This window comes from Aulostomus chinensis, chromosome 2 (assembly GCF_037954235.1).
Source record: "Aulostomus chinensis isolate RoL2024-O1b breed Wild chromosome 2, RoL_Achi_v1.0, whole genome shotgun sequence".
NCBI lineage: Eukaryota > Metazoa > Chordata > Actinopteri > Syngnathiformes > Aulostomidae > Aulostomus > Aulostomus chinensis.
In genome coordinates, this window is record NC_141321.1 from 10525720 (window position 1) to 10538581 (window position 12862).

The 12862-nt window shown below is 42.8% G+C and overlaps 1 protein-coding gene across 1 annotated transcript in view; it reads left to right on the forward strand.

Moving 5' to 3' along the window:
* The window catches only part of LOC147269048 (CD151 antigen-like), a 28605-nt gene extending 16480 nt beyond the window's left edge, over positions 1-12125 (forward strand). The window contains exons 4-8 of the mRNA XM_086227308.1: positions 2645-2719; positions 7012-7116; positions 7503-7661; positions 10221-10307; positions 10399-12125. Coding sequence (XP_086083434.1) covers positions 2645-2719; positions 7012-7116; positions 7503-7661; positions 10221-10307; positions 10399-10458 — 486 coding nt within the window. The 3' untranslated portion in view covers positions 10459-12125. The remainder of the gene's footprint in view (positions 1-2644; positions 2720-7011; positions 7117-7502; positions 7662-10220; positions 10308-10398) is intronic.
* Positions 12126-12862: the final 737 nt, after the last annotated feature.

Consider the following 12862-nt stretch of genomic DNA (forward strand, 5'->3'; position numbering starts at 1 on the left):
CAATGAGGGCTGAAGAGCGGGACAAAAACGTGCTTCTCTGTACCGGTGCCACGCCAGACTGGAGTTGGTTTAATATTCACTAGCTGTGGGACACGAGTCTGCATCAAGTGTCAGTTGACAAGCCAGAAAATCCATCACATCACGAAAATGTTTCAGTTGGAGTCCCGTCAATCAGCAGCAACCGTGTGTCTGATTAAAGTCACCTTCAGTCGACGTGGAACTCCTACTTGCTCAGTAATTGTAAAGACAGCAGCACCTTTCTAATGAAGTCTGAAATAGAAACACAGGTGGACTTGGAGCTGCATACTAATGTGGCTTTCCTTGCTGCGCTTGTTCCTCTGTGGTTTAGATAAAGTTAGAGGAACCCAAGAGAACAGCTACAGCTAAAGATGGACAGTGAAAGCCACGAAAAAATGTCAAGATATTCTCTAACAACCTCATTGAGTTGAGGCTGAGTCGACCACTTGATGTTCACTTATGTGCAAGAAAGTGTATTCCAGCCAGGATGCTGAAGCACAGACCACTGAATGAACCTGCAGAGAGTCATTTTGGCAGTGATTACACTGTGCCCTTAAGGTGTCCGGGAGAAGACGGCCTGCTCAGATGTAAAAGGGATCGTGTGTGTGTGTGTGTGTGTGTGTGTGAGAGAGAGAGAGAGAGAGAGAGAGTGTGTCTTTGCACAAGAGGAGTTCTCTGGACCTGCTGCAGTCGCTAATTCAGCCGCCTCAGTCTCATCAGCCAGCAGCGGGCTCTCTGTCATACACTCTCCACGTCACTGTCTGTATGCTAGCTAGCTTTCACTTATTTTCTGTGTGCAAGACAGCTAAAGTTTTCAAATGAAAAAGTTTTGACTGATTTAGAATCAGTTCATTACAGGAATATGTTTATTTTAATTAAATAGTGTCACAGACCAGATCCCTCTACTTTGATGTTTCCCTCTATGTTCAGTTTCAATTTTCTGCCTGACACATCCTGGAATTACTATATTTTAGTGGGTATAAAGGAACGGTTTGTTAAGTGGGTGAGTGATTTTTTTTAATTTTTTTTTTTTTTATAAGAACATGTTAAAGGCTGAGTCACCACAAATCTTCATGAAAGAGTTGTGATGAAGACATTTATGAGGCAGGGCATAAATGTTGAATTATTCTTCTTTTAAAAAAAAAAAAAAGACAAACGAGTAAAAAAAAAAAAAAAGTAATAAATCCACAGCTGAAATATGTCAACTTCCTCCAAAGCCTACACAGATTTATGAGACATTAGTACAAGATGGGCGGATAATTTTAGCCTGTTTGAGTCAGGCTTGACGATCAGCACCATGTGGAACATTTTGAAGCAAATGATTAACTTGTATTAGGTGTAACGTTAAAAGGTGTGTCGCATTTAATTGACTGACTTGATAGCAAGTGATCCTGATGCGTACATTTTAATGCAACTTGTTCCAGCATCAGCTGCATCCTCTGTTGTTTGCTCTGCCCTGTAAGATGACCTTGAGAATTCTGAAAGGCTTCTATAAATAAACACTATCTAGTTCAACAGTTAGATCAGCTGTTAATGCCCTTTTTTTGGACCTGTCTTTCTATTATTATTTGTAAAACTGTTAAACAACCTTGTATTGGAGGTGTGAGTATATTTTGAATGGAAAACCTCACTGAAATTGTCCGATGTGGGAATGTTGCCCAAAAAAACCTCAGAAAACGATATGGTGGTAGCACACAGTTTCAAACAACATGTTGAAGAATGTGGTAATGCTCGGCCTTAAAACCTTGAATATTGACATAAACTCCATTGGTGTTGAAAGACATACAATGTGATATTTTAATGGGCAGGCTAAACCAGGTGAAATTTTCCCTTTAAATCTGAGTAAATCTCTTATTATTTTTCCCACCAAAAACAGGCTTAGCTCTGGCACACTCCCTCAGTAAATATGCCCCTTGTTGTCTCGTGTCACTTTCCTCTGTGTGTGTCCATGTCTCTGCATGCTCAGCTCCAGACACTCAACACTGCATCAATCTCAAACTGCTCAGCATTCAGACTCCGCGCCACTCACAGATCTAATCAGCACAAGCTATCAAATCAAAGACTAAATCCACTTACTGGGCTGTTTTTTTTCCCCTCTCTGATAGCAGCAGGTCAGGGGAATTTGGGTCAAGGTTTCACTCTGATAAAATCTTTTCATGTCTTTAATTCTGAAGAAATCGTGCATTAAAAGCAAACCTTCCCTCCGGACTCCCACGGGCCTGGTCACATATCAGATAGGGAGGATAAACCCTCAGCAGCAAATGTTGCTCTGTGCAATGACAGTTTGGGGGTTTTGGCCTTTGAGCAGATGAGCTGATGGTGAATAGAAACCTGGAGCCAAGTATGAACAAAAGCAAGTGCTCAACCTTTAGTTATCGGTCTCATTTGTTCATCGGCATGCGTAATCATCAGGAGTTATTTTATGAACTGGCTGCGCAAACCTGCCGTGATGTATTTCTCTTATTTCTCTATGTCCTTTTCACAATTTGATAAAGTAATTTATGTATGAGTGCTTCAATACTCCCTTTCACACACCCTTCATGCGTCATTTCATTACCATCCACTCCAAACGTGTTTTTTTCATGCAGTTTGATGCATGCTGTGCTTTCTTCTTCTCTCTCCCCAGTATTTTGTCCTGCTGCTGTGTATTTTCCTGTTGGAGATCCTCGCTGGAGTCCTGGCTTATATCTACTATCAGCAGGTAAATTAGAAAAGACATTTTACATGCATTCACATGCACATGCCAAGTTGTTTGCTGGGATTTATTTCAAATGACCAAAAAATGCAATTGAGTTAATTGTGGTTCCAAAGTACAATTACTTGCTTTTGGAATATAAATACTTATGTATACAGTTTCTCCCCTTTTGCTGCTTCACTAACTACATCGGCTGGACACAAGTCTGTAATGATACAGACAATCTCCTCCACCCTCAGATCTGAAGCAAATGTCTGCCTTTGTTGAAAGTATGAAAGTATGTACTAGTTTAAGAACTTAATGTTTTTTAACTTTAAGATGTTGTATTTATGGTAACTGTTCACAGCAGCGAGGTTAGAGCACGTCCCACTATTTGATTTTATCATCATGTGATACATTTTGCGAAACTCTGCACAATTGAATACAAATTTCAAAGAGAGCTGAGAGCACAACCTGCTGTGTGTCACCTGGGTAGTGTGGTATCATGTATTATTAGACTACACTGTCATAGATGCTCATCATCCTGGTTAAATATGGACTCTGGCCACCATGCCAGCAGGCCAGGCTCTTTGGTGTTGCAGTCAGTGAAAAGGTTTGGCACCCTGTAGACCCAGGTTGAAGACCAAAGTTTGAGACCAGCGTGGGGTGACTACTGTATCCGCTACCACCGCAACATACGCCTCTTCTGATGTTTTTCCTCTTATGAACGCCGATCCCCTCAGAGGCCTGAGCAAGGTCTTCTGTACATCGAGTCGATGCAGTGTGGCCGAGAGCACAACTTGTCCATCAGCAGTGTGCTCATCTATTTTCATCTCATCTCATGCTCATCTATTTTCTTTCTACTTTCTGTAGTGGATCACCTTTTGTCCTGCACCTGCATTTGGATTTGGATGCGTGTTCCTCTTCTCTAGTCTCATAATATGAACATCACATTATTTGGATATGTGAATAGAAAAACTGAGTCAGAACTATTTAACTGAAAATTCCTTTTAACGACTATTATTGCAACGTGGCACAATCATGTTGAAGATGAATGCTACATAAACGTCCAGTTCTTGTCATAATATCACCCAAAAATAGCTCTGTGATAGCATACAGGACAGGATTTGGTCTTGATATACAGCAATACCATACAGTATGGATACTGGGGGCTGGGATATTGATTCATTATCAATATTGAACTTATTTCACAGCCCTCAAGGTACATAGATTGCTCTGTAAACTGAAATAAGGAATCATATTTCATTGTCTATACAGTAGTACTATATAGACAATAGTTCCAGATCTACCATTACTGCAGAAACTCTGGAGCTGGACGCTGGAACAGTCTTCCAATTCGTTTTTGGCCATCTGACTGTTGTCTTTATAGACTTTTAACTGACTACTAGTCACATTTGTTTTAGGTGTCAGAGCTCTGGGATGCTGTTTTTACATTGTATTAATTGGACTGCATTGGATATTTTTTAACGATATCTGATGCGCCAGTGCTGTTCCTCCGATAGCTGATTTTTATGGATCTAAGTACCGTCTGTTTAAAAAGATTATATGATGTTTACGTTCTGAAAAACACATCTCAGCTTTCAGATGTAAAAAAAAAAAAAAAAGATTTTCTTTATTTTCATAACATTTGGAAAAGCCCATAAATTATAGAGCTACCGCATTTTTTTCCTCATCATAAATAACAGGTGACGGGCAAAAGTGGGCTGATATAAATACTAGCCATCAGATCGATTCATATACTGAATAAATTACTAAATTATTATTTACTAACTATTTTAAATAGTTTAATTTCTTATCAGCCAACCCTAATTACGCTTGCTTTATTTAGATGGAGTGGAATGGAAAACAAGATCCTGCTTTGATATATACTGTATATACAGAGGCTGAATCCACTGTCAGAATCAATTTTAAGCAGCATTTTTCAAGTTTTTGAACTCTGGCAGAGAGCTGCACATCTCATTTATTTTGCAAAGAAAGAAATGAAGAACTGGAGCGATACAGGTTAATTCTAAAGAGAATACTGCCAAGTACCCTGGCTGCTGGGCTGAAAGTGCTGCGCTGTTGTTGCTGTAGTGAATGTCAAAACTAAACTAAAACTGACAGCCTCCCGTGGCACATTTTAACCGTGCTTGACATTTTTGTCTTCGTGTGATATCAACATGACATCGCTCTCCACAACATCAGTCCCACCTTGACTGGTTTTCAGGCCTGGTGGCTTGTAGCTCAGCAACAGGACTCTCCTCAGTCTAGAGGTGCACTGCTATGATTATAAATGCCTCATTCATAATACACGAGTCGTCTGAACATGAGCCCCATCGCTCTCTCCCCCATCCTAAAGCCCTGTCTCATTGACTCACTTCAAAGGGCTCTTGCATGAGTTCAGCCACTCACTTCGCCCGTTCTTCCTCCTTTCTTATTAGTCCTCCTTTTTCCTCTCGGCTAACGACTTGTGACGACTTCACATTTGCTTCTTACTTAAGGATAAAGCACACCTCATGAAAAGTCTTCATATTTGGGTGCATGTAGAGGTTCATTCATTCATTCAGGGGCCACACCCCACCCAGCTCTAGGGTTCATTTTGGCAGCTCCTCTTTTTTGTTTAGTCCTGCCTCATGTAGGTTTTATACCGTATAGTCGTCCTCATCCTGTTTTTGTTTTTGTCCGTTTTATTTGAGTTAAAGTGTGAGCACATTAGTCTCATCCTAGTCAAAGAAATCCATATTTAATCTTGTATTGGTGGATGAAGATTGACCTCAATTTCTTTGTGGTGAGCCTCAGCTGTCGTGTTTCCATTACTACTTTAATGCACATTTTGAATTATTGTATTAGAAAAGGTTGGTGGAAATGTTTTTGTGCTTGCTTGAGGTGTTTTGTTTTTTTTTGCCTTCTTCGAAAAAGAGTAAATTTATCCAATTGGACATTGAAACTCCTATTTTCAATGAACTCTGAAGTGTTGGCTCAAAATCATGTGACTGACCAGTTGTTTACGCTGCCATTGTCTTCATGTCTAAAGCTGCCTATACCACCATCTTATGAAGGTGTTACAGAGCATTAAATCTGCTTTAAATTTCAACGATTAAACAGAATGTGTCTCTTCAGGTTTTTGGGCAGCTGAATTTGTTTTGGTGATCATCTCCTCCCTTGACTGGCATGCACATTTGTTTAATTCACCTATCAGTCGTTTGGTTGTTGCTGTTATTAGGCTTATTGTAGTCTACTACTTTCTAGAAGTTATAGTCTCCCTTTCATCAGTTTGTGTATTGTTAGTTTTACGGTGGTCACCAACCATTTTCAGTCTAGTTTTCATCAGCAAAATTAGCACTACCCTGCACTATCTGGTGGAAAAGAAAATGTTTCCAACTTAGCCATACCAACATCTGAATAGCTACTACAGTCCTGTGGCAGGTTCTCTCCAGTAGCTGCAGGCGTGTTTTTTGGTGTTTGTGAAAGTGTTGACAGTTTGTGGCTGGTAAATGAAGATTTGGGGAATGTCCTTGTCTAAGTATGTTTGACCTCAGATTAACTGATTAACATTAAGCTTTGTCAGACACCTGATTACCAGGATAATGTTGTTTGTGTCGTCTGTGTCAGCTGTCGAAGGCAAAGTGAGAGAATGAATTAAGATCGTAGATGTGAATGATGCAGGACATGTCAACACCTGCAGTTCTAAGATGCTACTGATGATGCCGCTGTCGTCTTGTCATAGTTGGTATTAAGTGGAACTGTAGGCGTCTAGATAGTCTCACCATGCAGCTTTAATTTGTTTGTGATTAGTACACTGCCTCCATTCCCACGCCTGCTGTTTCTGCTCATTGAACTCTGCTGTATCTTAAATTGCTGTTTTCACTTGGTCGTCTCAGTGTTTCACCAACTGCCAACAGGTGCTGCTTCTTGCCACGTCCCTCCTTCCTTCTTTGTCTTCACCTCCCCTCTCTCGTCTCTCTGTCCTCTATTCTCGTCATCATTCTTTCCCCTGATATCTCTGTCATGCTTTGATTTACAGTGCTTTCCCAGCTGGCTCGTTGCCATAGAAACAAGCCAGCTGGGCCCCCCCTCCTAGACTGCCTGCTCCTCCACTGAGCATTTTCTGCTCCTGGTCTACAGAACAAAAACCTTACCTTGGCCCCGCCTTCATCCCCATCTGCTTTCCGTGATGTGTATCGTCGAGAGAGAATAAATCCTGCGTGTTATTAATCTCATCTGCAGCACAACAAAACCAATTCATCACTGGTGTGCTGGCCTGAGATGTTTGTGTTGCTATGTACTGGCTGCTAGCGCGTTTGTCTGTGTCTGAGCAGTTGAACGAGGAGCTGAAACTGAGCCTGAGGGAGACCATGGTCCAGAAGTACCAACAGAACACACATGAGCACGTCACCAGGGCTGTGGACAAGCTGCAGCAGGAGGTATGTGTCAGCTCAGGTCCACAGCTTTACAGGGGGATGTAGAGGGGAACCAAGGTCACATGTGTCTTGTTCATCAGGCAGTTTTTCTAACCTATCATCCCATCAGATTAGAGATTTTGATGATGGGGACAGGCCAAAACAAATCCAATTTCAGTCTCTGTGGCTTCAGCAAAGCATGATGGACACTGCTGTTAAGACTGATATTGGATTAATTGTATATTTGTTTTTGTTTTTTACTCTCAAAAATCCCATGTCAACACGTATTCTTTATCATTCAGATCATTTGTGTTGAGTCACCTTGAACAAAAAAAAAAGCTCTTATGATATAAAGTCCTAATGCTTGATGTCTGTCATATTCTCAGTCCCTCTGAATCTGATTCTTTCAGTTCAAGTGTTGTGGGAGCAACAGTTCAGCTGACTGGGCCGAGAGTGTGTGGATCCGCTCCGCGATGGCAGAAGGCCGGGTTGTGCCTGACAGCTGCTGCAAGACTCCATCCGAACTCTGCGCCCTCAGGGACCACCCGTCCAACATCTACAAGGTTGAGGTGAGAAGAGCAAGAGAGTTCTGGGGCTCCTTGTGTTGAGCTGTCACTGGTTGTGTTTCTATCAATATATTTTCATGCAGGCTGCACGGTGGTGCAGTGGTCAGCACTGTGGCCTCACAGCAGGAAGGTTCCGGGTTCGAGTCCCGGCTCGGACACGGGATCTTTCTGTGTGAGTCTGCATGTTCTCCCTGTTCCTGTGTGGGTTCTCTCTGGTACTCCAGCTTCCTCCCACAGTCCAAAGACATGCAATTGGGGCCAAGGCTGATTGATACTCTAAATTGACTGTAGGTGTGACTGTGAGTGTGAATGGTTGTCTGTCTCTATGTGTTGGTCCTGAGATGGACTGGTGACCTGTCCAGGGTGAACCCCACCTCTCGCCCATAGCGGCTGGGATAGACTCCACCCCCCACCCCCCCACCCCGTGACCCTTAACAGGAATAAGTGGAAGAAAATGGATGGATGGATGTTGTCATGCATATTTTTAAGTGTCACATCAGAAAAAAGTGGGTTTATGATTTATGCTTTTGCTAAAATGTGTAAATAAAAGATGGAATTTGAATAGGCGCTGATGTAGCAAATCTTTACTGCCCTCATCCTTGTGGATATTCCCAAACTGCTCCTCTCTAACTGGCTCCTCTTATACTGGCTCATTTTTTACTAGCTCCTGTGTAACTGGCTCCTGTGTAACTGGCTCCTCTGTTACTGGCTCCTCTTTTACTGGCTCCTGTGTAACTGGCTCCTCTTTAACTGGCTCCTGTGTTACTGGCTCCTCTTTAACTGGCTGCTGTGTAACTGGCTCCTGTGTAACTGGCTCCTGTGTAACTGGCTCCTGTGTTACTGGCTCCTGTGTAACTGGCTCCTCTTAAACTGGCTCCAGTGCTACTGGCTCCAAACCAATTGAACCAAACACATCTCAAGCCCCTTTCACTCTGCACCAAAACATGGGTGTTAGGGTACTCTGAAAGGGCCGCCTCAGCATTTGGACCCACGTCCACCGACTCTCCAAGCGACCCGGGTGTTTAGCGGCTCGCCTCAGCTCTGCTCGGTTTGTCTGCAGTGTGAAAAAGGCAACCCGCGTTGTCTCAGGTTTCCTGTGACCTGTTGACCTATGTCCTGTTGACATAGATCTACCTTTCTGTTGCATTCTGATTTTGTCTGTGTGCTGCCAGTCAGGCTTCATTGTGTAAGCTCCGGGGGAAAAAAATAAAAAATTGGGCTGCGCTGCAAGAGCTGCTCACTCATCTCTCAATTAAGTTTTGGCCTCTGCCATAAGATCAGTCTTCCTGTTGATGTCGCCGAGACTCTATTCCACTCCTTTTTTTTCAAAGAATTTACTTATGTATGATCTTATGTGAATTAATCTATGTTTGGTAACTCCCACCAACCGGGAAACCCTCACATGAACTGTGCGAGCGCCACCGTGTTTATAAAGAACTTGTATAGCGATCTTGCACATCCTTTTATCAATCATGGCTGCGCACTGGCAAGATCGTGAAGTCCACGAGCTGCTCATCATTGGCGGTGAAGAGGAGATCCGGCGGCAGATTTCTGGAACCGTGATTTATGGAAACATCAGTGGCATTTTGTTTCGTTGCATTAGCACTCAGACATTTTCCAATCTGCACCGAGTTTGTACACTTTGCAAAAGAGACAAAATTGCAATGCACGCAACAACAATGCTAACGTTCGACTCAACGACATCATTTGTCATTTGTTTATCTCTCAGTGTTCCGGCACACTTTTATGTGTAATGATGACGTTGCCAGTGCGATGACTATGAGAGAGAAAAACACAGGAACGCAGCCCTCACAGTGGGAGCTCAGACCCACGTTTGCTGGAAGCTTGAATGCGCCCCAATGCCGAGCAGACGCAGGCACAAAAACCCGCTTTGACGCGTGTGTTTTAGTGTGAAAAGGGTTATAATGCACATTTCCTTTTCTGATCAAGCTTTATTTGTCCCTATTGGGTAAGTGATTTGCAGCAAAATTACATGGCATTAATCATAACAATTACAAGGTCACCAGTAGATACACACACACGCACAAACATACACACTCGGGGGTTGGGGAGTGCAAGATGCCATGGCATTAACTGTTTAAAAACTGAATCACTCATGGAACAAACAAAGACATCGATCTATTTGAAGTAAATCGTGAGGTGTGTTGTCGAGCTCAAATGATGACACTGGAGTGTGTGTCACCTGCAGTGATCTGCGTTCTGTCTCTATACATTCAAGGCTTGCTAACGTTCCCCTCACAGTTCAGGTGGTGGTGTCACTGTTCTCCTGACAACATTCTATTGTGTCTCAATCGCATTTCCAAACATATTTGTTTCTTTTGCAACACTTCCAAAATTTGCTTGACAATTAAACGGTTAGTGATGGTTGATCAGTGTTTCATCTCAGCGTGTCAGCGGAGCAAGTGTGTGCGTGGTCTATCAATAGCAGAGAAAGAGGAGCTGTCATATCCAAACTGTATACATAACGTTTGTTTGCAGTGAGACGGCAGCACTCCCACGTGAACTGATGCAACATGAAGACACACTTTGTTTTTCATTTAGGGTGGCTGTATCACTAAACTGGAGAAATTCATCCTGGACCATCTGAAGATCATTGGAGCGGTGGGGGTCGGGGTTGCCTGTGTACAGGTAAGCAACTCTATGAATAAATGTATGTTGAAGTTTTAGAGTGGGGAGTTTGGCTGAACCGTGCTTTTGCTGATCTCCGTCCCATCTGTAGATTATCGGGATGGTGTTTACATGCTGCCTATATCGAAGTCTCAAGGCAGAGCCGTACTAAGAAGACAAAGAGGAGACGTGTGGGTGAAGGACTTCATCACCACATGCATACCCACATAGCCCACAGGTTCTTTTCTTTGCCTTGCACATAGGGGAAGGAGAATTTGGCAAGGGATCAAATTGCTCCTCCAAGGATCTCATTTTGGTAAACAAAGGGTGGAAAAACACTACACGTTCTCTCAAAGTAATTAAACCCTGGGATTTTTGTCTCAGCTATACCTTAAAGATCAGAGTGCTGTTTGAGAAAGCCTCAGAGAGCGACTGATGAGAAGTTTAGTTTTGTCATTAAGTGTGGGACGGCCTCCATGGGACTGAAACACTGTAGTATTCTTCCACTCTTACTTCCCTGGCGTATGGATCATGAATGTCTGTGTACCGGGTGCTCCATGCAGTTGTGGTTAGAGGTTAGTGGAGTGGAACTGGCATCATCCTGGTCGCAGCGTCCTCCCATTCCCAGCAGCACACCTGGGTGCCGCTTCAACAGCATTTTGTTTCCAGACTAACTAACATTTCATGCATTCCAAACATGTTCCTCGAGTGGCCTTTTATACCTCTCAACACTCAGTGCTACTTAGTTGTTATATTTTGCGGATGAGTGTTTTCTCTAACGACTGAGGTGTGTGCTTATGACCTCTTAGTTTTTGCCTTTTCTTTCCATTCCTGTTTTAATCTGATCACGCTTGTTAGCAAGGACACTGTGTAGTGAGAAGGTACGAGAGAGCACCTTGTTCCCAGCAGAGCAGTGCCATTTAAAATGACACAACACCCAGAAACTCTTTCTTGCTTTTCCAGTACTCCTGAACTGGTGTCATATCTTGAGCTCACAAAGATGTTTTCCCCCTCTTGTATCACTTCTTTGTGATTCCAGAGTGCAGAAAGAGCCAGCCACGTATATTTAGCTTGAAGCTAATGGCGACTGATAGTTGTCATTCCTCTGTTTAACTGAATGTGCCGGGCCAAACCAGAAGTAGTCAGATTAAGAAGATAGAGAAGATGTGGGTTGTACTGGACGATGTGCTTGAGAGTTTGTAAACTGAAGTTTTTGGACAGTTTGGCTGATGTTTTGTTGCCACAGCTGTTGTTGGCCATAAGTCACCATTAGCTTCAAGTTAAATACACTTGGCTGGCTCTCTCTGAATTCTGGGTTCAGAAGGAAGTGATGCAGGAGGGTAAAAAACATATGCGTGAGCTCAAGAGATCTACTTGAGAGTACTTGAAGGGCAAAACACACTGTTGGGGTGAGGTATCACTCAAAGACAAGTGTCAGCATTTGAACCCTCTACTACAAATCTCCTGGCGTAATGAAGTGATTGTGTTAATGCCACTAATGCTGCAAAGTCTTTCATTTGTACTGTCTTCTTTTATACGAGGGATTTATCCACTGATGCCAAAGTTTTCCTCTTTGTTTAGGGACCTACTGCATCTCCTCCAGTCTTATTTCTCATTCCAATCATGTCTATGTGTAGATTTTTATAAATGAAGATTTTGTTTACTTTTCTATTCAACGTGGATTTATTGTTGTATTTAACTGACATCTGGTAGGAAACTCACTGTAAGTATGGCTCTTTCCCCTCACAGACATCCCTTTAATCATACAAATATGCTTTATTTCTGTCTTTTAATAACACTGGAAATGTTAGTTTAAATAAACACCAGTCAAAACTACAATCTGCTGTTTGTGCTCTCTCACTCAATAACAGACTCAATTTTACATGCAGTGAAGCAGACTTATATTTGCAACAACCAACGTCAGCCAAGAGACGAGTCATGTCCTTCACCTGGCAGCTCGCCGGTCAGGTCCTCCCAAAATCACATGACCGCCTGTAACCAGTGGCCCTTACACAATTGGCTCTAGCTTACAGGTGCATTAGTGTATTAACCCGAAGTAAATTCCCTAATGTCACTCTTAGCGTGTGATTCATGCTCCTGACAGGGTGCTGGAGTGTGTTACCTCTACCCATCTATATGGCCTGAAGTGGACGTTAACGCTGCTGCTGCACAGCTCATTCGCCCTCCTGATAATGATGATGAGGAGGAGAGTGACTGTGCGTCGTCGCAGCAGCAGCAGCAGCAGCAGCAGCAGTTACCGTGTGCAAACACAGGGAGGCAGCACCCGCCAGAAGTTTGTCTCAACACCAACTGCTCACTGATGAAAACAGCTGGTGAGAGACTGTGCAAAACACCCAGAGGCTGTTGAGGATTACCTCCCCTCTCCCCTAACACACACACACAGACACTTTACTAATGCAGTATGGCAGAAAAGCTTTTAACACATTCTCTTTATACGTTGAGAAAAATGGTAAAAATGTTGCACAAGTGGAAAATATAGCATAGATACATAAAAAAAAATCTGCCTGTCATTGTGTTTTGCAGCTCGCTAAAAGGAAATCAAACAGTCAGCTCGG